At 44.3% G+C, this 21,649-nt stretch overlaps 1 protein-coding gene across 5 annotated transcripts in view; it reads right to left on the minus strand.

Annotated features, from left to right (window-relative positions):
- Positions 1 to 868: 868 nt before the first annotated feature.
- Positions 869 to 21,649, minus strand: part of CDK18 (cyclin dependent kinase 18) — a 106,427-nt gene continuing 85,646 nt past the window's right edge. For all 5 annotated transcript variants that reach the window (XM_079979584.1, XM_079979583.1, XM_079979586.1 and 2 more), the window contains 12 exons: positions 19,747 to 19,803; positions 18,884 to 18,998; positions 18,265 to 18,359; positions 17,336 to 17,398; positions 16,354 to 16,477; positions 15,218 to 15,338; positions 14,599 to 14,696; positions 13,732 to 13,837; positions 13,172 to 13,214; positions 7,228 to 7,318; positions 6,455 to 6,532; positions 869 to 3,745 (listed from right to left, as the gene is read on the minus strand). In XM_079979584.1, coding sequence (XP_079835710.1) covers positions 3,711 to 3,745; positions 6,455 to 6,532; positions 7,228 to 7,318; positions 13,172 to 13,214; positions 13,732 to 13,837; positions 14,599 to 14,696; positions 15,218 to 15,338; positions 16,354 to 16,477; positions 17,336 to 17,398; positions 18,265 to 18,359; positions 18,884 to 18,998; positions 19,747 to 19,803 — 1,026 coding nt within the window. In that variant the 3' untranslated portion in view covers positions 869 to 3,710. The remainder of the gene's footprint in view (positions 3,746 to 6,454; positions 6,533 to 7,227; positions 7,319 to 13,171; positions 13,215 to 13,731; positions 13,838 to 14,598; positions 14,697 to 15,217; positions 15,339 to 16,353; positions 16,478 to 17,335; positions 17,399 to 18,264; positions 18,360 to 18,883; positions 18,999 to 19,746; positions 19,804 to 21,649) is intronic.

Genomic DNA, 21,649 nt, shown 5'->3' on the forward strand with positions numbered 1-21,649 from the left:
AGGACTGTCAGTTGAGCCACTATAGCCAGCGAAGCTCAGTCAATACTAAGTGACTATTAAGCATTCGCATGCAGTCAATTATTTGAAGCACCCAATCTGAGCATGGAATGAGGTAAACAATACCATTATAAGCTCAGCTCAACAGAGTGTTTATTGGGACATATGTTATTAGTCTAATAACCCGACTTCACAAAAACATTCAAAATTTGCTTCATTTGCATATGGTGAAGAGAAAAGCTGGTGAGCTGTGCTTGGTTATTTATTTCCATTGATTAGAGAAGTGCTTTGCTTTTTCCTGCACCACACTAATAGGGCAACCCTACACATGTCTATTCAGAAATGAATCCCACTGAGTTCAATGGGGCTTACTCTCATGTAAGCAAGTATAAGACTGAAGGTTTAGACTTGTTACAGTTTACTCTTGCAAAATCTACAAGGCACCTGTAACAAAACATCGTGGTGGGAAAAGGGCCTGTTCTAGGTTGGAACAGGACCACTGTAGTACTGTTCAGGGTTGGTAGAGTGGCAGAGAAGGTGCCCTCCTCCTGAAAACTTTAAAGACAGAGCTTTAAGGATGGAGTTTTGAGGCTGGATGCCAGCCCTCAATCTGAGTGTAAGAAAGTGAGGGGAAAAAATACAGCATGTTGAGGAGTGGTGTTTTTTTTTTTTTAAACTTATGGGATGCACCCAGTTAACCCTAGCCTCCCCCCACCCCAATAATATTCTTAAGAAACTCAAGCAGGCAAATCCGCCTGTCCATTTTTCTTCTCCCACTTCAACTGACACACTCAACATTACCTGGCCCAGCTGCCCTCTGCAGTCCATAGATCTTGGAGGTCCATGTGCATAGCTCCTTGACAGGCTGTCAAACTTCTTCTAAACATTTATTTACCTCTTAATCTACAGATGAAAATACTTTGGCACACATAAGCATCCTCTGAATATGCCTGGACCACCTTATTTTGAGAGGCCCAATTTGTTCCAAACAGTTTGGCTGAAATGGTGTGTCAATGTAAAATGTGTTTATCTGCAGGTTCAGGAAACTAAAGTTGTCAGAATATTTTCTGTTCAACTTCTGTGAGGGAAGGGAAAGATGGCAGTCTGGCTGAAGTTTAAGGCTGAATGGAAGCTGTAGAGATAGGAACAACTTTGTGGGGCAGTGCAAAGCTCCAGGAGGTAGGGAAGCTTAAACAACATAGGATCCAGAGGCAAGGTGGTTAAAGGAAGGGTACAAAGTAGCCTGTGAACTGAGAAACAAGAACTTGAAGGGATTAAGGACGCCTGAGGAAAAGAAACAAGAAACCAAGCAGCTTCTTGCAAGAGGGATTTTGAATGAACTCCAAGGTAGCCACTATTAGGGAGCTATGTTATGAGGAATACTGCACAGGTAGACCAAGAGAAAGGATGGTTAAAGCAAATGGATGAAAGCAGGAAGTGGGTTGAAAAGCAGTGGCTTGAGGAAACAAGAGCTGCAGGTGACACAGCATGAAGATAGGATGAGAAAAGAAAGTCTGGGGTAAAACATCACACAGAGCGCAGGAGGAAGGGTTGTGCATTGTGATCAGGAAGGAGTGGACAGGCAAGGGAAGTCTGAAGGGCTCAAGATGTCAAGAGGTCATAGGATCGCTCCATCTTGAGTCCAGACCCAGTCATGCCCTTAAGAGTTGCAGAGAAGGGGAATTCTGTCAGTTGTAGATTCCACTGTCCCTGCAGCATTGCTGGGTAAAAAGCAGCAGGAGGGAAGAGGCTGAATTTCACATATTGATTTGTATTAGACACCCAATTATTTGCCTTGGATAGAAATACATGCAATATTTGCAGTAAAATCTTTCCTGGTCCCAAACACCTCGCCTTAAGAAGGGGAACTACAATGCTAACTTATTTACCTAAGTTTTCAACTTAAAGGGCAGCAATGCCACCATCTCTGTCTCTAAACCCTGCCTGGCCAGGAGTTTATTTAAAAAAAGATAAATCACAGAGAGATAAAGAGAGGAGGCAGTTCACTTGGCGCTCCTTATGGAATCTGCTTCTTGGTAAATTCAGCTGTTTGCTTGGTTTACTGCACCATACAGATCCCTGTATGGTTCTGCCAGTATTCAGAAATATCACTCAGTCAAATGTCTCCTTTTAGTGACTGGAACTCTGAGGGGTTATTTCTCTCATGAGGCTGTACCGATTGAATCTTATAATCAGGATAAGACCTCAGAACAGGCAGGCAAGAAACCATATCTGATTATAAGAATGTGCTATTTTCTCATGACATTTCTGTCCACACACACACCCCGCTGGTGGTTAGCTGACGGTTGAAATAAAAATAGACCAATACAGGAAAAGTGACAGAAGTTCAGATTCTGTTTTTTAACGTTCACAATCAAGACATTTTCAGAGCTGGCCTGCCCTTTTGGAGACATGTTCCCCAAAGAGCCTTGTTTGACTTGCCTGAATAGCAACTGTTGCTGATGCAGCAAAAACAAACTGCCTGCCCTGGAACCTAAGAGCACACTTAGGTCCTATAGATTTCACTGGGTTCATATGGCTGCAGGCCTTTGCAAACTTACATGGAAGTAAGCCCTACTGATATAACAGGATATACTTCTGAGTAAACATGCATGGATTTCAGTTTGTGTGCATGTGTGTCCTTTGAAAACATTTACTGGTTATTAAATAAGGTTTCTTTCCCTGGTGATATGGGCAAAAAGTAATGGGACAGAATATCTTTGAACTCTGGTCACAAAGGCAGAATCCACAAAAGAAACTTGGAATAGCAAATGGAAGAATGGCTTGAGTTCTGTCACATTTTATAGGGACTCAGCTGTTTCTGCAATTCCTGAATTATTGGGATCCTGGATCTCTTTTGTAGCGAAAGTGCACCTATTTATTTAGGTTTCTGATGAATGATTCTCAGGACGAGCTACAGAGAGATTCTCAGAAACACTGGGTAGAAATCTAAGAAATCTAAGAAATCACGATTCCTTGTATAGCAACTTCAGTTCAGAAAACAAACACTGGGAAACAGAATGAGGCAGGGAGCGAGAGGGCAAAGAAAATCCAGCAAAAGGCCTCCCCACTCCCATCCTCGCTCTTAAATGTTTGTACCATTTGGAATTGAGATTCATTCCCGATAAAGAGAGCAGAAGCAACTCAAAAGAAAACAGGTTTCCTTTTCAGTTCAAAGCCAGAGAACTCTGCAAAAAAGTGGATCAAAGGGCTTTCCTGCTGTTAATATCATACTCATCATGTTGTCCTAGGAGTCGCCTGGTGATGGGGGTGGGAGGAGAAACAAAGAATGGAATTCTGCACATTCATCATGACACGTCATCTAAGAAGCAAAGCAGGTGTTGACTCTGCAGTGAGATCTTGGCCCTGGCTTGCTGCCTCCATGTTGCTTCCCTCTAAAGCAGCAGCAAGCGTACTTGGGGCAGTTAATTGCTTGATCCTCATCCAGAGAGTAGGATTATGCCAATTGCTGTGTGATGGATGGGGGCTGGGCCAGGCAACAGGTCTTTTTGGGGTGTTGTGGGTGGGGGACTGCTGAAAGTTGTGGAATCCTGGAAAGCAGTCATGCAGCAGTTTTGTAATGCAGGGCAGCTTTGGTTGTATCGATACCGGCCTTCATCATTCTGAGCGTGGCCTCCATGGGATCTGTGTGGTCCTCTCCCTTCTCAGTGCTTTGATCTCCCCAGTGATGCAATGAATGAGTTAAACCAGGTTTAAAATATGCTCTGCCTCCTGTTCTTTCCTCGAGCTGGGGGGAAATGAGAAATGTTAAAAAGGCCTGAGAATGATGGGTCAAAGCCTGGAAGATTACACAGCAAAGGGTATTTCAAAGAGGAGTTTTCCTCCACAGAACAGGGTGGCAACATACGGGGAACTGAGGCATGCAAGGACAAAGCCTCTGCATAGGGATCTCTGGCACAATATTGGGGTTCGGTCACTGAACCAGCCTCCCAAGCCCAGTTTTATCTCCAGTTGTTATCCCTCACATTTTGAGGGATAATTATAACATAATGTAGCTCGATCCCTTTGCACAGAAGGTGATGTAAGTGCAATTTCCATACACCTGAATTATCAGTTCAAACACACAGTCTACCTTCGCAAGGAATCTTTTGTCCCCTGAGCTTTTGCCCATAGGGTATGGTCTAGCATAATGGACTGTCTGTGACACTTCAGCAGTCAAGAGCTTCATTGTTCACAGAGCCACATCATCACAGGAATGTGATGATTCCTAAAGGTTGCCTTGTTCATTACATTTCTCCAGTTTTAGAGGAGGATTCATGCTCAAGATACTGAGCATCGCTCTAAGTGGCTAAGGTGGAACTCAGAATGCAATTTCTTCTCTGCCACAGATTTCCCACATGGCTTGGAGCTGTAGTTCCACAGGACTTTGCATGCAGGAGATCTCAGGTTCAATCCCTGGCATATCCAGGTAGAACTGGGAGAAAATCCTGTCTGAATACTTGGAGAGCTGCTGCCAGTCAGTGTAGGCAATGTTGAGCTATTCATTCATTTATTTCTTAAAATTTATGCATCGCTTGATTGTAAAAAACAACAACCCTCAAAGCAGTTTACAAACAGGGGGAAAAAAAGAAATCAAGAAAAAATTGCAGTCATTCTACTAAAATAGAATATACTAAAATAGATTAAAAGTCACTCCAGTATTTCTAAGCATCTGGGAAGGCCTGTCTAAACAAGAATATATTTAGCAGGCACTGAAAAGAATACAGTGAAGGTGCCTGCTTGATATCAATAGGCAGGGGGTTTCAAAGTGTTTTTGCTGCTACTAAACCAGGCATAGGCAAACTCGGCCCTCCAGATGTTTTGGGACTACATCTCCCATTATCCCTAGCTAACAGGACCAGTGGTCAGGGATGATGGGAACTGCAGTCTCAAAACATCTGGAGGGCCGAGTTTGCCTATGCCTGCGCTAAATGATTAAGTTCTTACAAATGCGGAACAAGTATTATGTGGCACCTGCAATAGTGCCAATTCTGCAAACTGAAGCAGTCGAGCTAGATGGATCAATGCTCTGATTTAGTATAAGGCAGCTTACTCTCTTTAGGGGTACATTATTCCAGGGGGAAGGGCAGATAAAGGTGCCCTTATAAATCCCGAGGAACTTAAGAGCGCAAGACCCTTTCTGTTCCTTTTCTAGCTCCACAATATCCTTTTAGAACCAGAAATGTACACAGTATTTGATTAACATTTTTTTCTAACAATCTCTAGCATGGGAAAAGGATGGGGGGGGGGCTGACAGCTTCTATGCCAAGGTGAGGCAAAATCTGAAGTCACGATCCCATAAATCATATAAATGCGAAAAAAATATACATTTGCACAATGTATCCTAATACCCAAATTTGAAACTTCTGGCTTTCCTCTTTGATTTGTGCAATTCTTTTGTTCTCACAGAACCCTCAAGTGTGGGCATCATGCTGAACTGCACGTGAGGAAGGGTGCCGTGTGAAGATGGATATTTGGATAAGACGGAGTTCGTGAGAGAGAAAGCTGCTCAGTCCCTTCTTCCTCAGCCTCTAAAGGTTTATAATGATTTAAATTATCACAGCAGTCACAACAAGTACCAGAGAGCGGCTCTGGACATTGTAAGGTTTATTGAAGTTCATCGCTCAGAAGCAGTTAGGCCATGCTGTGCTGCACGCTAGCTAATACTTCAAATACTGCTCACTGCCTTCATGCCTTGTTGTGAGGATAAAATAAGAGGGGAGGGGGGGCAGGAACCATGTACACCAGCACCTTCAGCCTCTTGCAGGAAAGGTGGGATGTAGTAGTAATAAATAATAATAATAATAATAATAATAATAATAATAGTTAAAATATGTATTTGAAACAGTCTTAAAAAAGGACAGCCAGCCAATAGAGCCCAGGAACCTGGATAATGCTTATAGATCAACTTTGTCACCATAACTAAGGCTACATTCAGAACAAACGGACTTGGAAATTGGGCAAGTGCACACAGCAAGATACAGGGACAGGAACAGCAAGGGACAGGAACATTAAAAGCTTCCCATTCAAGGTGTACATATGAGTGGGATTGTCTATTGTAAAGAAGCACTGTCAGATCTTTTGTCCAGGGAATGTCATAAGAACAAGTGAGAAGGAAGTTTGGCCTACTGGGATCCTACTATTAGCAGGGCAAAAGATTTGATGGACACTACCCTCCCCCTTTCCATTTTGCTAACTACACCAGGGTACTTACAAGATGGACTTTGGATTGCAATGGCTATAACTAGGTGGCAGCAAAATCAGGCTTCAATAATGCTTTAGCACACACAAAGAAGTGTGCTATGAGATCAAGTTGCAACATGGCTGCTTTACACTTGGGAGACTTACGACTGAGTGGCTCAGTAGCACAGAAGACAACATGTTTCTGAAAGGCCCTGAAACTCGCTCATCTCCCACCCCACAAGACAATGAGACCAAAAAAGCATCAGGTACCTACCAGAATGCTGGAAGCTTGAGCCTCGATAGCCAGGGTCCTTTTGAAGTTGTATTTCTTTCAGAGAAAAGATGGAGGCAGCTGGAGGAAAAGGGTGGGTGAGGAGACAAGGACAGAGGGGATGAGAATTACCGTACCTCAAAAAATTTCTGCAGAAAACTGAGACAGAAGCATAGAGACAGGAAGAGGTACCCCAAGTTGAAGATAAAGGGCAGAGAATATGGACTGTATTGCTCACAGTTCACTTGCCATTCTGATCCTATGCAGATTTACTTAGAAGCAAGGACCACTAAGTTTAATAGGAATTGCTCTCAGGTAAGTGTGTATAGGAGAGCAGCCATCAGCCCCATTTTTATACTACAGAAAACAAGGATTGCAGGAGACTTATGAAATGTCTGTCTGGTATACCAGTGTGTGTGGGTGGCAGGAAGGGAATAAAGGTCTCAGCATAAGCCTTAGGTTTCCAGTAAAGTCCTTGATGCTGTATGACTCTCTTAGAACTGCTTCTAATCTTTCCAAGTAGTGTTGTCTGTGCAAAGAGACTACTGTACTAAGTTTTACCAAAAATGTCAGTGGTGGTTCATCCCGGCAGCAGTTCATTTTCTGGGAACTATCTCTCTCCTTGCACTCAAACTCCCCATCCCCTTTCTTTTAAGCCAGCAATAAGGAAAACAGGCTGTGCTCCTTGAACTACCGTAGATTTAGTGAGTCACCTGTACAGTCAAAGCAGGGGAGAAGAATATAGCTGCTCCATGCAGCAGTGGTCACACACTTACTCTCAGGAAGGAGGTGCACTTGTTCACCGAGTGCCGTAAAGTAAGGGTGCCGCAGGGCAGATTCTGCAGAAATGCGTCTTTTGGCTTCATACTAGCAAAAGAGAGAGGCAGAAAGGTTTACACATAAGTGTCCATATGCATGCAAGTATGGGCATTTATCTCATGTGCCCAGGTGCTTATTTGAGTGTGTGAGTATGTATGCTAGGCATGCCTAATTCCTGAACCCTCCTACATTCCTGTGCAGCTCAGTATGGGTGCTATGTGGCTCATGGAGGTCAACTGATTCAGCAAAATACTCAACTCCTCTGTGCAGCTGTGCTGTGCATGTTTTCTTTTTGCTGCCCAGGCTGCATGCAGCCATTCTATCTTTCTGGATAATATGTGGTATTTCTTGTTATATGGCAGTTATACCTTCCTGCCTGTACACAGAGACAGCATAGTGAAGCAAGTGGGAAGCACTGGGTGATTGGAGAAGTCCACCTCTTTCAGCCTACCCTGCTTTGCAAGGCTGTTCTGATGTTATACAACATTCCTTTAAAGCACAGCCATATGCATGCAGACTCAGAAGCAAGACCTATTACATTCAGTGGGGCTTATTCCCAGGTAAGTGTGCAGAAGATTACAATCACAAGCTCCTTGAAGGATAAATATGATTTTCATTGTAGAGTTTGCATTATCATTGTGTGTAGCTATAATGCACCTGGAAAGAATGACTGAACTTTAATGGTCTCAATGATTATGGAAAGAATAGGTGATGACGCAGGCTTCCCCTTTGAAATATGCACATACAGGAAAGCAAGGCCAGTAATCGAAGTTGAGCAGGGGAGGAGAAAGCTTCCTTGGCTTTCAAGGCCAAACCTGAGTGAAATATTCCCTGCCACTTCATATCCCACTGACCAAGATAAATGCAATTGTACCTGAGGAACTCTACGTTTTGTACTTTAGTTTTGGCTCAGCTAGGATAGGTCAAGCAGCTGCTGCAGAACAAAACAATGTCTCTCCTAGGAGAGCTTGAACAGGAGCAAAAGAATCCTGGCAGGAGAGGGAGGGCCAAGCCACCAGAACAATCAACAATGCTCTGGAGTTCCATTGATTTCGATTACGGAAGCTTGGAAAGATCAAAGTTCAGGTCAAGAACAGAGGAACCATTGTCTCAGTTCCCCATTATGACCAGACATCTTGCATTTCCTTGAGCAAATCCTTTTCTGAGGACTGGCTTACAGACTAATTTCCACTTTGGTCATTTCTGTGTCTGTGAAGTGGCAGTACATCATACATAACAGATAACAGGTATTGACATAGTTTTGATCTGTGAGAGCCTGACCCTAGGGTGGCTAGGGCGGGGTGCCCTCAGTAGGCTCCCCCCACAACTAACTTGTTGGTGGGCAGCGATCATAACACCAGGCAGCTCCCTGTCTCCCAGAGGGAGCCTCTGAAACTGATTCAGTGATGCCAGCCAGTTTGGGATAATTTAAATGGTCTGATCCCCTTCATGGATCACTGCCTTGCCGTGGCGAAGGGGCTTGAAGAACTCAGAGAAGCTATGAACTATGCCGAGCAGGGCACCCAAGATGAACAGGTCATAGTGGAGAGTTTTGACCAAACGTGATCCACCTGGAGGAGGAACCGGCAAGCCACTCCAGTATCCCTGCCAAGAAAACTCCATGGACAAAGACAACAGGCATATAAAAGTTATGACGCTGGAAGATGAGCCCCTCAGGTCGGAAGGCATCCAACATGCTACTGGGGAAGAGCGGAGGGCAAGTACAAGTAGATCCAGAGCTGATGAAGCGGCTGGGCCAAAGCCGAAAGGACGCTCAGTTGCGGATATGCCTGGAAGCGAAAGGAAAGTCCAATGCTGTAAAGAAAAATATTGCATAGGAACCTGGAATGTAAGAACCATGAACATGGGTAAGTTGGAGGTGGTCAAAAATGAGATGGCAAGAATAAATATTGACATCCTGGGCATCAGTGAACTAAAATGGACCGGAATGGGTGAATTCAGTTCGGATGACCATCATATCTACTACTGTGGGCAAGAAACCCATAAAAGAAATGGAGTGGCCCTCATAGTCAACAAAAGAGTGGCAAAAGCTGTACTGGGATGCAATCTCAAAAATGATAGAATGATCTCGATACGAATCCAAGGCAGACCTTTTAACATCACAGTAATCCAAGTTTATGCACCAACTACTGGTGCTGAAGAAACTGAAATTGACCAATTCTATGAAGACTTACAACACCTTATAGAAGTGACACCAAAGAAGGATGTTCTTCTCATTATAGGGGATTGGAATGCTAAAGTAGGGAGTCAAGAGATAAAAGGAACAACTGGCAAGTTTGGCCTTGGAGATCAAAACGAAGCAGGGCAAAGGCTAATAAAGTTCTGTCAAGAGAACAAGCTGGTCATCACAAACACGCTTTTCCAACAACACAAGAGACGACTCTACACATGGACATCACCAGATGGGCAGCATCGAAATCAGATTGATTATATTCTCTGCAGCCAAAGATGGAGAAGCTCTATACAGTCAGCAAAAACAAGACCTGGAGCTGACTGTGGCTCAGATCATCAGCTTCTTATAGCAAAATTCAAGCTTAAACTGAAGAAAGTAGGAAAAACCACTGGGCCGGTAAGATACAATCTAAGTCAAATCCCTTATGAATACACAGTGGAAGTGAGGAACAGGTTTAAGGATTTAGATTTGGTGGACAGAGTGCCTGAAGAACTATGGATGGAGGCTCGTAACATTATACAGGAGGCAGCAACGAAAACCATCCCAATGAAAAGGAAATGCAAGAAAGCAAAGTGGCTGTCCAATGAGGCCTTACAAATAGCGGGGGAGAGAAGGCAAGCAAAATGCAAGGGAGATTGTGAAACATACAGGAAATTGAATGCAGATTTCCAAAGAATAGCAAGGAGAGACAAGAAGACCTTCTTAAACAAGCAATGCAAAGAAATAGAGGAAAGCAATAGAATGGGAAGAACCAGAGATCTGTTCAAGAAAATTGGAGATATGAAAGGAACATTTCGTACAAAGATTTCCATAATAAAGGACAAAAGTGGAAAGGACCTAACAGAAGCAGAAGACATCAAGAAGAGGTGGCAAGAATACACAGAGGAATTATACCAGAAAGAAACGGATGTCTCATATACCCCGGGTAGTGTGGTTGCTGACCTTGAGCCAGACATCCTGGAGAGTGAAGTCAAATGGGCCTTAGAAAGCACTGCAAATAACAAGGCCAGTGGAAGTGATGGTATTCCAGCTGAACTATTTAAAATTTTAAAAGATGATGCTGTTAAGGTGCTACATTCAATATGCCAGCAAGTTTGGAAAACTCAGCAGTGGCCAGAAGATTGGAGAAGATCAGTCTACATCCCAATCCCAAAGAAGGGCAGTGCCAAAGAATGCTCCAACTATCGCACAATTGCACTAATTTCTCACGCTAGCAAGGTTATGCTTAAAATTCTACAAGGAAGGCTCAAGCAGTATGTGGACCAAGAACTCCCAGAAGTGCAAGCTGGATTTAGAAGAGGCAGAGGAACCAGAGACCAAATTGCAAACATGCGCTGGATTATGGAGAAAGCTAGAGAGTTCCAGAAAGACATTTGCTTCTGCTTCATTGACTATGCAAAAGCCTTTGACTGTGTCGACCATGGCAAACTATGGCAAGTTCTTAAAGAAATGGGAGTGCCTGATCACCTCATCTGTCTCCTGAGAAATCTCTATGTGGGACAAGAAGCTACAGTTAGAACTGGATATGGAACAACTGACTGGTTCAAAATTGGGAAAGGAGTACGACAAGGCTGCATTTTGTCTCCCTGCTTATTTAACTTATATGCAGAATTCATCATGCGAAAGGCTGGGCTGGATGAATCCCTAGCCGGAATTAAGATTGCCGGAAGAAATATCAACAACCTCAGATATGCAGATGACACAACCTTGATGGCAGAAAGTGAGGAGGAATTAAAGAACCTTTTATTGAGGGTGAAAGAGGAGAGTGCAAAATATGGTCTGAAGCTCAACATCAAAAAAACGAAGATCATGGCTACTGGTCCCATCACCTCCTGGCAAATAGAAGGGGAAGAAATGGAGGCAGTGAGAGATTTTACTTTCTTGGGCTCCATGATCACTGCAGATGGTGACAGCAGCCACGAAATTAAAAGACGCCTGCTTCTTGGGAGAAAAGCAATGACAAACCTAGACAGCATCTTGAGAAGTAGAGACATCACCTTGCCAACAAAGGTCCGTATAGTTAAAGCTATGGTTTTCCCAGTAGTGATGTATGGAAGTGAGAGCTGGACCATAAAGAAGGCTGATCGCCGAAGAATTGATGCTTTTGAATTATGGTGCTGGAGGAGACTCTTGAGAGTCCCATGGACTGCAAGAAGATCAAACCTCTCCATTCTGAAGGAAATCAGCCCTGAGTGCTCACTGGAAGGACAGATTGTGAAGCTGAGGCTCCAGTACTTTGGCCACCTCATGAGAAGAGAAGACTCCCTGGAGAAGACCCTGATGTTGGGAAAGATAGAGGGCACAAGGAGAAGGGGGTGACAGAGGACGAGATGGTTGGATAGTGTTTTCGAGGTTACCAGCATGAGTCTGACCAAGCTACGGGGGGCAGTGGAGGACAGGAGTGCCTGGCGTTCTCTGGTCCATGGGGTCACGAAGAGTCGGACACGACTAAACGACTAAAGAACAACAACAAATGGTCTGATAGGTTTGATCAGGGTCTTCTATTTTTTAACTTGATGAGGTCTGGGCTGTCCAACTATTCCCAGGTCTCTGTGCTATGAATTGTCCTTCCAATGGCTGTAGTATTTCCTTGGCTTTTGCCTACTAGTTGGGTTTGTTTCTCACCTGGAGGGGGAGGAGAATTTAGTTCTGTCAGCATTGTAAAGCTAATCAGCCTCATTTTAAGCTAAGGACAATACACGGATCAAAATATGATTATATATAAGTGTCCATGTACAGGCTAGTACCAGCATTTACATCATGGGCCCAGGTGCTCATTTGAGTGTGTGAGTATGATTCTGTACTTGCTCAAATTTTGGTGTATGATTCCCTGCCCAAAAAATGCACCGCAAAATGCACACCAATTTAGGATACAATACATTTAGAAATGTGTACATTGAGAGAAAACACATTGTATTTTGTGATAAAACAAGTAACTGTATATGGATTTTCACTTGGGTTTTAAATGCAAAATGAGACACAATAATAGCATCAAAGAATTATAGAGCTGGAAGGGGCAATAAGGGTCATCTAGTCTAAGCCCCTGCAATGCAGGAATCATTTTGCCCAACGTAGGGCTCAAACCCAGGACCATGAGATTAAGAGTCTCATGGTATAAAAGTACTATAGAATCTTAGAGTTGGAAGGGACCCAAGGGTCATCTAGTCCAACCTCTTGCAATGCAGGAATCTCAGCTAAAGCATCCATGACAGATGGCCATATAAACAAACAAATAAGTAAATACATCTCTCTCACAAATCATCAAAAATATTATTATTTACACTGGCAAAGAGATCCACACTTTGATGTGAAACTTCATTTATCTATGGCACTCCAAGCCATTGTCTGTATGAGGTAAGAAAGGGGACATAATCTGTATCTTAAAGCTTTTTAAAAACCATCCCCATGTAACCTTTTATACCCTTGAAAAGAAGCAGGCACAATATGCCTTTGTCAGAAATATCAAGACTCATAGAAGCAGATGGACACTTGAAACAATTCCCTCAGTAGAATGTTTGCAGCTGTCATTGGGAGGTTCTGCCCTGTGCACCTAGATACTCCCTGTTAAGCCATTAAGTGGGAGAACCACTAAAATTGGTACTTAGCCATCACCACCATCCTGGACAATAAGCAGCTGCAGCAGCAAAGTATATGTTGGATGAAGCATGGAATCTTTGGTATCTCGCTCAGCAACTGAAGCCACCTACCAGGAGGAGACTCATCAGAAGGTCGATTCCTTCTGTGTCCAGTCTGCAAGAGAAGAAAGGAGCTTGGGAGGCAATTGGCTATTGTCAAGGGCAGTACACTTGGGACACGTGTACACCAGAACATATGAAGAAAAGCTGTGGAACGTCTAGAAAATACTAGTCCACAGCTGGCAATTTAAGTTCTTTCCTGGGGAAGAGGCAAGTTGGACATAGATGCTGCTTGCAGAATGCTGATGCCACCTAGTGGCAGCCCCAGAAAGACCAAAACAAAGGAGGATGCAGGCAAAGATTTCATGGACTTCCCCACTTCCCTAAAATAAAGGAGATGGGGATGGTGTATACTGAGAAAAAGAAGAACTGTTGATCATATGTTGATCGTAATGCAGATTATTGATATACTATTCCACACAATTAACAGAGATAGTTCAGTCACCCTTGCTTGTTTTGTGTGCATGTTTATCCAGTGAAAAACAAGAACTGGTGCTTTCCTTCCCCTAGTATTTTCCAGCAGCAGAAGCCCATTAAGAAGTCTGTCCTGCCTTTTAAGGCCATTGTCCTACCTTGGTGCATGGTTTATCAATGGCTGGGCTCGATACTGTGTGAAATTATATGCCTTGAATTCCTCATTGGATGTGATGCCCGGCCAAGACTCTTCTGTAGGGGTTCCTGCAGGAAATAGGCTTAGTTGCACATTTACTGTATCCACACGGAGCATTGCACAAGATGGAATCCAATATCTGGCATTTAGAATTTAGAATCATGAAAAACTCAACCTTAGCTGAACACAGAGGGAGGGAAATCCATCCACCCACAGACACAAAGCCCTTTTCACTGAAGAACACTGAGAAACGCACTTGCTGTTAAAGGACTCAGAAACCAAATGGAGTGTTGGGCTGTTAGAACACAGGAGGATGCCTGATGCTGAGTCACTGATCTTATTTAGCCCACTGTTGTATAATCTGACTGGGCTTCTCTAGCCCTGCTGTCTTAGACCCTTTTAAACTGAAAATGATAGGTAAGAAACTTGAGACTTTGGGCATTTATACCCCACCTTTCCTAGGAGCTAAAGGTGTTTCACATACTTCTCTCCCTCCACATTTTATCACCAGGACAACCTTGTGAGGTGATTTGACCAAGGAGATCCAGTGAGTTTCATGGCTAAGTGGAAATCTGAACCCTGGTCTCCCTGGATGTGCTCTTAAACGAAATCAGAACAAAACAAAATAAAACATTGGATGCATATTTAAATTATGAAAACATCATTGACAGAGATATTTTTTTTGGGCTGTGCATTCTTTCACCAGCCAAATAACCCTGCTAGTTCACACGTAGCTGTTAAAGGCTACAGGTTTTTTTTTGTACTCTTCTATTCATTCCACCCTCCTCCCCAGTCCACATCAAGAAATAGAGAATTACAAAGGACTCACCCAATGTCCTGAATATTAAATGCAGTTCTTCTTTCACGGTTGATCCTGGGAACATGGGGCGTCCTGTGACCATTTCATAGTGTATGCAACCCACACCCCTACCACAGACCAAAAAAAGATACAAGAACATGAAGCAATCGGGTCCTTCAGAACATTCTATTCTCTGCCAAGTCTTCCTCTCATTGCTTCAGTCTCTGCAGAAAAAGCAGGAGCACCACCAAGATGTTTTGTAGAAGACAATATGAGAGGCAGGAACTGTTTCTTCCCCCCATCACCTTTCCCACTAAACTAATCAGTAGAGAAAAGAAGGACTTCAGGAACATGAAGGAACAAGCCACGAGAAACTGTCTGTAACTGGGATGGAGAACCTATAGCTCTCTAAATGATACTGGAGACCAACTCCCACCAGACCCAGCCAGCATGGCCAATGGTCAGGAATGATGAGTGCTGGCATCCAGCCAAACATCCGTAAAGTACCAAGTCCCACATTCCTCCTGAATAGTGTTAAACACTGAAAAGGCTCTGGAAGCAATATGGAGAAGGCAAACCGGGAGAAAAAAGTCACAATGGAGAGAATTATTGTACCCACCCTTTCCCAAACACAGACCCCTTGGCTCACCACATGTCAATGGGAGTGGAGTATTCTGTGGATCCTAGTAGGACATCAGGAGGCCGATACCACAATGTGACCACTTCATTGGAATATGTTTTTGTTGGGACAGATTTGGCTCTGGCTAGACCTAAGGGTGGAAGGGAAGTCAGTGAGATGCAATCCTGTGGTTTGCGACTACCAGTTTCATCCTAACAGTATGTGTGAGGGACAGTGAGTCCCCAGAAAAGGCGTGGGCTTTAGCAGGTACCACACTATCTACCATGATTCCAACAGTGGCCCTAGAGAGTGGCTGGGAGTATTTTATTAAAGAATCAAGAGAAAAATACAATGGGCTGAGCTTGGAAAAATCAATTTTGTGATTGCTTCGCTGAGCAGGCATTGCATAATTGTATAACCTATAAGAGCAATAATGGAAATTGTTCCTTGGATTTGAAAAGTAAACCCAGCAGTCCAACAGGATTCATGGAGCATCACAAATTGCAATGCTTTGCTAATGTTGGTCATATATTCCACAAGCGCTGTTGAGAGCTGCACAGAGGTGCAAAGCATGAAGGATCAGAATATTTGGAAAACAAGTTGCCAGTAGCACAATCCTAGACAAGTCTAATAAAAAGTGGGTCTCACTGAGTTGAGCTGAGCTTACGCTGAGGTGACTAAGTATAGGATTGCAGCCTAAAGATGCTTGTGTGTGTGTGTGTGTGTGTGTGTGTGTGTGTGTGTGTGTGTGTGTGTAGTTTCATATGGTTTCTAAGCCATAATGTATAAAGCACCACATGAACAAATAATTGAAAGTCTGTGTTTGGCAAACATCTTCACTCCGTTTAAAACTTGTTGCATGTAAATTAGAAGTGGGGTGGGGGGCAGTAGTGGTAGAAGTCCCCCAATATAATTTCCCCACAATCTGAAAATGTAGGAGCACCTAAGCCAAGGATAGGGAACTTGGTGTCCTCCAGAGGTTGCCGAATCACAGCTCCCTTCCTCCCAAGACCATTGGCCATGCTGGCTGGGGCAGATGGAAGCTGCAGTCCAAAAACATCTGGCAGGCCACAGGTTGGTCCTTCTCCTCCCTGACATAGTACCCTCCTATTCAAAACAGAGCTGAAATTTGTGCTGGCATTTCCTCAGCTTACCTCCTAACTTACCAAAATCTGCAAGTTTCAGTTCCCCTTTCCCATTAATGAGCAGATTCTGTGGTTTGAGATCTCTGTGTAGGATCTTAAGCTGGTGGCAGTAGGACAAACCACGCAGCAGCTGGAACATGAAGATCTTGGAATCACAGTGAAAGAAGAGGAGAGAGAAAGCAGTTAGAGATACTTTAATGGTAGACTCTGCTCTGTGGAGAATTAAGGCATGAGATACCATTCCTGAAAGAGATGGAAAATCCTCTAACTTGGCAGTGGGGGAACCTGCATAATTTGGCCCACCAGACCTCCAGTCTCAGAGCCGGCTCACCCATGAGGCTAGGTGAGGCAGCCACCTCAGGCAGCATCCCTCTTGGGGTGTCACCCTTGTTCTGCTGCCCAGCTTTGCTGCTTGTCTCCTCAGCCTCTAGGGGCCAAGAGGGACTAGTGGCAAAGCTCTGTGGAATGCCTCCCCTCCTGCTGAGTCAGTGAGAGGGGAAGTCTTCTGCCACTCAGCTTTGCCACCTGGTTGGGGGGCCTTGCACCAGCTTCTGCTTAAGGGAGGAGGGGGTCTGGAAAGGACCTGGCAGTGGAGATTCATTATGGAGCATGCACCCCCCCCCATCATGGGGGTGACAGCAGGGTGTTTCACTGGAGGTGCCGAAACACCTTGGGCTGTCCGAGTCTGGTCTAGCCCACAAGGCCATTCTGGGCAAGTCACACACACCTGCCACTCAACTGCCATCAGGTGTGGGACAGGTAAAGCTGTGACTACAGAGGAACAAGCAGAAACACATCCTCAACTGTGTACCCTCAATTGTTCCTTTCCTGCGCCTGACATAGGTCACCATGTGACTAAAGGGTGGGCAACCCTGCCCACTTGCCAATGGGGCCCATGAGGGGTTGGCACTTCAAGGGGATTCCCACCCCTGCTCTGACTTGAGAGCCTACCAATCATTTTACAGAAGAGGAAGCCCTGCACCCATTCACCCTGTTCACTCACCTTCACATTGTGCATGCTCATCAGATTTCCACAGTTATCCAGGTACTGTTTCAGGTCACTGTCCTGCAAAGACAACCATGTCCTGAGAGGCCCCAGTTGCCTTGAAGACCAAGGCCCCCGAAGTGACCAAACATGTAGTGGCAACAAAAAAATGCAAGTCAAATAGTATTTCCCAGCAGTTTTGAAGCAGGGTGGACGCTCGAAGTGAACTGTCTCCTCTGGCTCATACACAGATCAAAACTACACAACCTTTCCAGATGTATCTGTTTTATTATATGAATGCATACTAGTAGATTGTTACAGCAAGAGATTTGAAGTCACTATCCTAATCAACATAGCTAGGTCAGATTCAGTCTAAGTATTTTGTCCCTTAACTGGCACGTATGTTGTGGAGAATTTCCAGGTTTCCTGAACTCAAACCACATTTTGTTCTGAGAAAACACACACACTTTTCTATTGCTATTTAAGGAAAATCCTCTTCACACCTAGATAGGGGCAAGCCCCACCAAACCCCATAGGACCTGCATGGTGTTCCACCTGGAATATTGGTAAGCAATTGTGGTCGGAGAACATTTTTTTTTTAACCAGTGTGTTACAAGGAGACCACATTTTCTGCAAGATGCTGCTGTTGGGGGGCAGGGAACCTTCAGACTAACCAATGACCCTGAACATAGGAGGCTGCCTTTTACCTTTGGTCAATCTATCTCAGTACTGTCTGCATTGACTGGCAGCAGCTCCCCAGGGTTTCAAGTTAAGGAGATACCTGGCCCTACCTGGAGATGCCAGAAATAGAACCTGTGATCTTCTGCATGTGAACCAGATGCTCTACCACTGAACTACAGCCCTTCCCTTACTGCCCAAATAACACTTGCGCTGCAGACAAGCCTGGACCAGCCAGCCTCTCCATAAGACAGAAGGTCCTGACTCACCAGAAACTCAAAGACAAGAGTTAGGGAGCATTTCGTGTGAATGATATCATGGAGGGTCACAATGTTCGCATGCTTGAGGTTCTTCAGCAAGGAAACTGCAAGGCAGAGAGACATCAGTCACAAGGGTGTGTGGGTGGGGTGTACACCATGCGCTAAAATCTCAGGCCTGGGGACTGAAGGCAGACTACTAGGCCTCTCTCTGTGGCCCTCAAGCCTTCCCCCAGGCCACAACTCCCTAGCCAGACCCCACTCCAGCCCTGTTTCTCACACTCAGTGAGTGTGTCTGTCTGCCTGGAATGTGCCCTTGAACTCTGATAATGTTTCTTGCTTGCCTGGATGGAGGGCGGGGGTCTGTGAGTGTGGGTAGAAAGTACCCTATTGTGCAAGGTAAAATTTACATTTGTTACCTCACCCACTCTGGCATCTGGCTTAGGCACCCCCCCCCCGGCATGTGGCCCCCACTGCCAGTATTTCCATTGCTACTATTGCAGGTTCACATGATCAGATGTTTCCATTCCTTATCATGTTTGTGTATAAGCAAGGCAAGTGTGTGTGGAAATAGCATTGCCTGATGTTTCTCCGTATGTTTACATTTTGGAAAATGAACCCTGCTCCTCACCTTCCCGTATAGCTGTGCAGGGGGCCCCTTCCTCGTGCTCTAATCGGATCTCCTTCAGGGCAACCAAGTTCTTGGTGAGCTTGCTGCGCCCTTTAAAGACAGTGGCATAGGTGCCCTGAGAGGAAGAAGCCAAGACAAGTAAGCAGCTCACTAACAAACCCCACAGCAAACCCCACTCATTACTCCCTACATAAAACAGCATTATTCTGGTTCTGTTGAACTAGATTAGATCTCTGTAGCACCCCTGCTTAATTTGGATTAAAAATGACTCCTTTGCAGTCTTCTTCCAAACAATATCTTCAGATGGGCTTCATCTGATTTAAAACTTTGTCTCTTTTGGGTTGACAAACTAGATTTATTTCTTGTCATGCTTCTTTGAGAAGCATTTTCTGGTAAATATATGCTTAATAATCTGCATCAAATGATCTGAAATTAGTTTAAAAAAAGAAGAAGTTTATTTCAGCATGGAGGAAGCATTCAATTTGGGAAGCACATCCTAGTCCGTATTATAGGACACTGAACAGAACCGAATTGTTTCCTTATGCTGTTGATCCCTTGCAAAACTTTAAAAAAATTCTATTCACAACTCAAGGAGCAAGTTTAAATGCAGGCAAGGAACCTGGTGTCTCTCCTGATATTATTGGACTCCAACTCCCATCAGCCTCAGCAAGCAAGGTCAAGGTTCAGGGATGATAGGAATCAAGGCCCAGGAACATCTGGAGAGCAACAGGTCCTCTAGCTCCATTTTAAATCTATAAAGCCCTTAACATATCAAGACTGGCTCCCAAAGTGGATGACAACAGTTAAAAATCTATCACAAAGACACAACATGAGAGTAGAATGATGACAGAACTTATTCTTACCTCCCCTAGCTTCTCCAGTTTAACATAGGTTTCCATCTTTCCAAACCCAATGTCTGACTGTCATGAAAAAGGAAGAAGTGTCAATACAAAAGATCACATTCTCTTCCTTAGGAAACTTACTGATGATCACATTCGGCAAAGCAGTTCTTGCCTGCAATACATTTGGTGGAGAGGAAGGGGACAAAAAAAATCAAGGCAGGTCCTTGAACACACAGTTAAACACCTTGTATGAGCTACTTTTAGCAAAAGTGAAATCATCGGCCAGTCACTGGGAACAGTCCTCCTCAGTTGTTACTCCTGGACACGCAAGGACAAAAGTGTGGTGAGGGATGGGGGCAGAGAATGCACCATGGCCTTGTCCTCAACATTTCCAGGTGTCTCCCCCTACACTTCCAACCCTTGGTTGATTAGTGCAAATGTCTGAAGGAGGCTTGTATGTTTGTTTGCCTGAACAGGTTTACAAGCCTCCTTGTGACTAGGAATCCTGATAACCTGATCATGAGGAGACACCTAAACACATTCAGGCAAAATGTGCTCACAACCTTCCTTCAGCACAGTGGTTGGAGTGGAGTGGGCACATTGGAGATGTTGCAGGCAGGGCGGCCTCCATCCCCTCTACACCCTTTTGCCCAGGGCTGAAGAGGGCTGGGTGTCTGAAGAAACCAAAGGATTCTTGCTTCTCTCCCCATAGTGCTGGTACATAATATATTCAGTGAAATCGCTTTCTTCACTTGGGGTGTGTTGCAACAAGGAAAACTTCCAATTGCTTTCATTTCTCACACTTCTCCATCAGTCTGCCAGATTGTTCTGTTCAGAGAGCTGTTTAAGCTGCCTAATTGGGTCTTCCCTTCCCATTATACAAGATTCCCTTGTGTAATGCCTTTCGATCCTGGCTCAGCATTGACCCGGGGTCAGGAGAACCAGGTCAATACCCCCAACCTCTTCCACCAACACCTCATATGGCCCCGAATAAGCAGTCAAATGTTGTTCACATCCCATGTACTCTATTCTTGCTGAATATCAATAGGGCTAATAATGCCTCCTGTTAAACATTGCATATTTGGCCTGCATTTTACTGTGTGAACATGGCGTTTGAATGTACATACCATTTGTAAACATGATGGAGTAACAGGATTAAACCTTCTGTGGTGATAAGAGGCTTTTCAAAGCAAGTATTAATGCTACTTAGGTCATGTATTGCCTTTTAAGCATAATATTATTCAGCACTAGGTGGTGGTAAAGAGACAGACACCTTTGCAGAAAAGGACCCATGGGATTCAATAAATATTTCATTTTCAGCTCAATAGGGAAAACTTGTGAATGGGCTGCATCTGAAGCAATTTAGGATCATGAATTAACCAGCAGTTCTCGCTCAGTATTTCAGGTGTTTTCTTCAAGCTCAGCGCCTAAATACTGGGGGCAGGGAACGTGAACAAGATTCTAGCCATGGGATTTAGATCGATCGATCACACAGCGGCTGTGAGTGTGGAAAGCAGAAAAAGAAAGCAATTCAGGGGAGCTGCTTTTGCTAAAGAAACAGGGTGGTAAGCACGTTTTTAAAGTGTGTGCTTAAAGCGACACATAGCTTGTCCCTTTTCCTGGAATCAGCTACAGTGGTGCCTTGCAAGACGAAATTAATTCATTCTGCGAGTTGCTTCGTCTTGCGATTTTTTCGTCTTGCGGAGCGCGGATTCCCCAGGTATTAACGGCTTTAAGAAAAAGGAAGCAAACTCGCAAGACGTTTTCGTCTTGCGAAGCAAGCCCATAGGGAAATTCGTCTTGCGAAGCACCTCGAAAAACGGAAAACCCTTTCGTCTAGCGAGTTTTTCATCTTGCGAGGCATTCGTCTTGCGGGGCACCACTGTACCAGTATTTCAACACAATGTACTTCTGACATACTTCT

The sequence above is a fragment of the Podarcis cretensis genome, assembly GCF_951804945.1.
Source record: "Podarcis cretensis genome assembly, chromosome: 6".
NCBI lineage: Eukaryota > Metazoa > Chordata > Lepidosauria > Squamata > Lacertidae > Podarcis > Podarcis cretensis.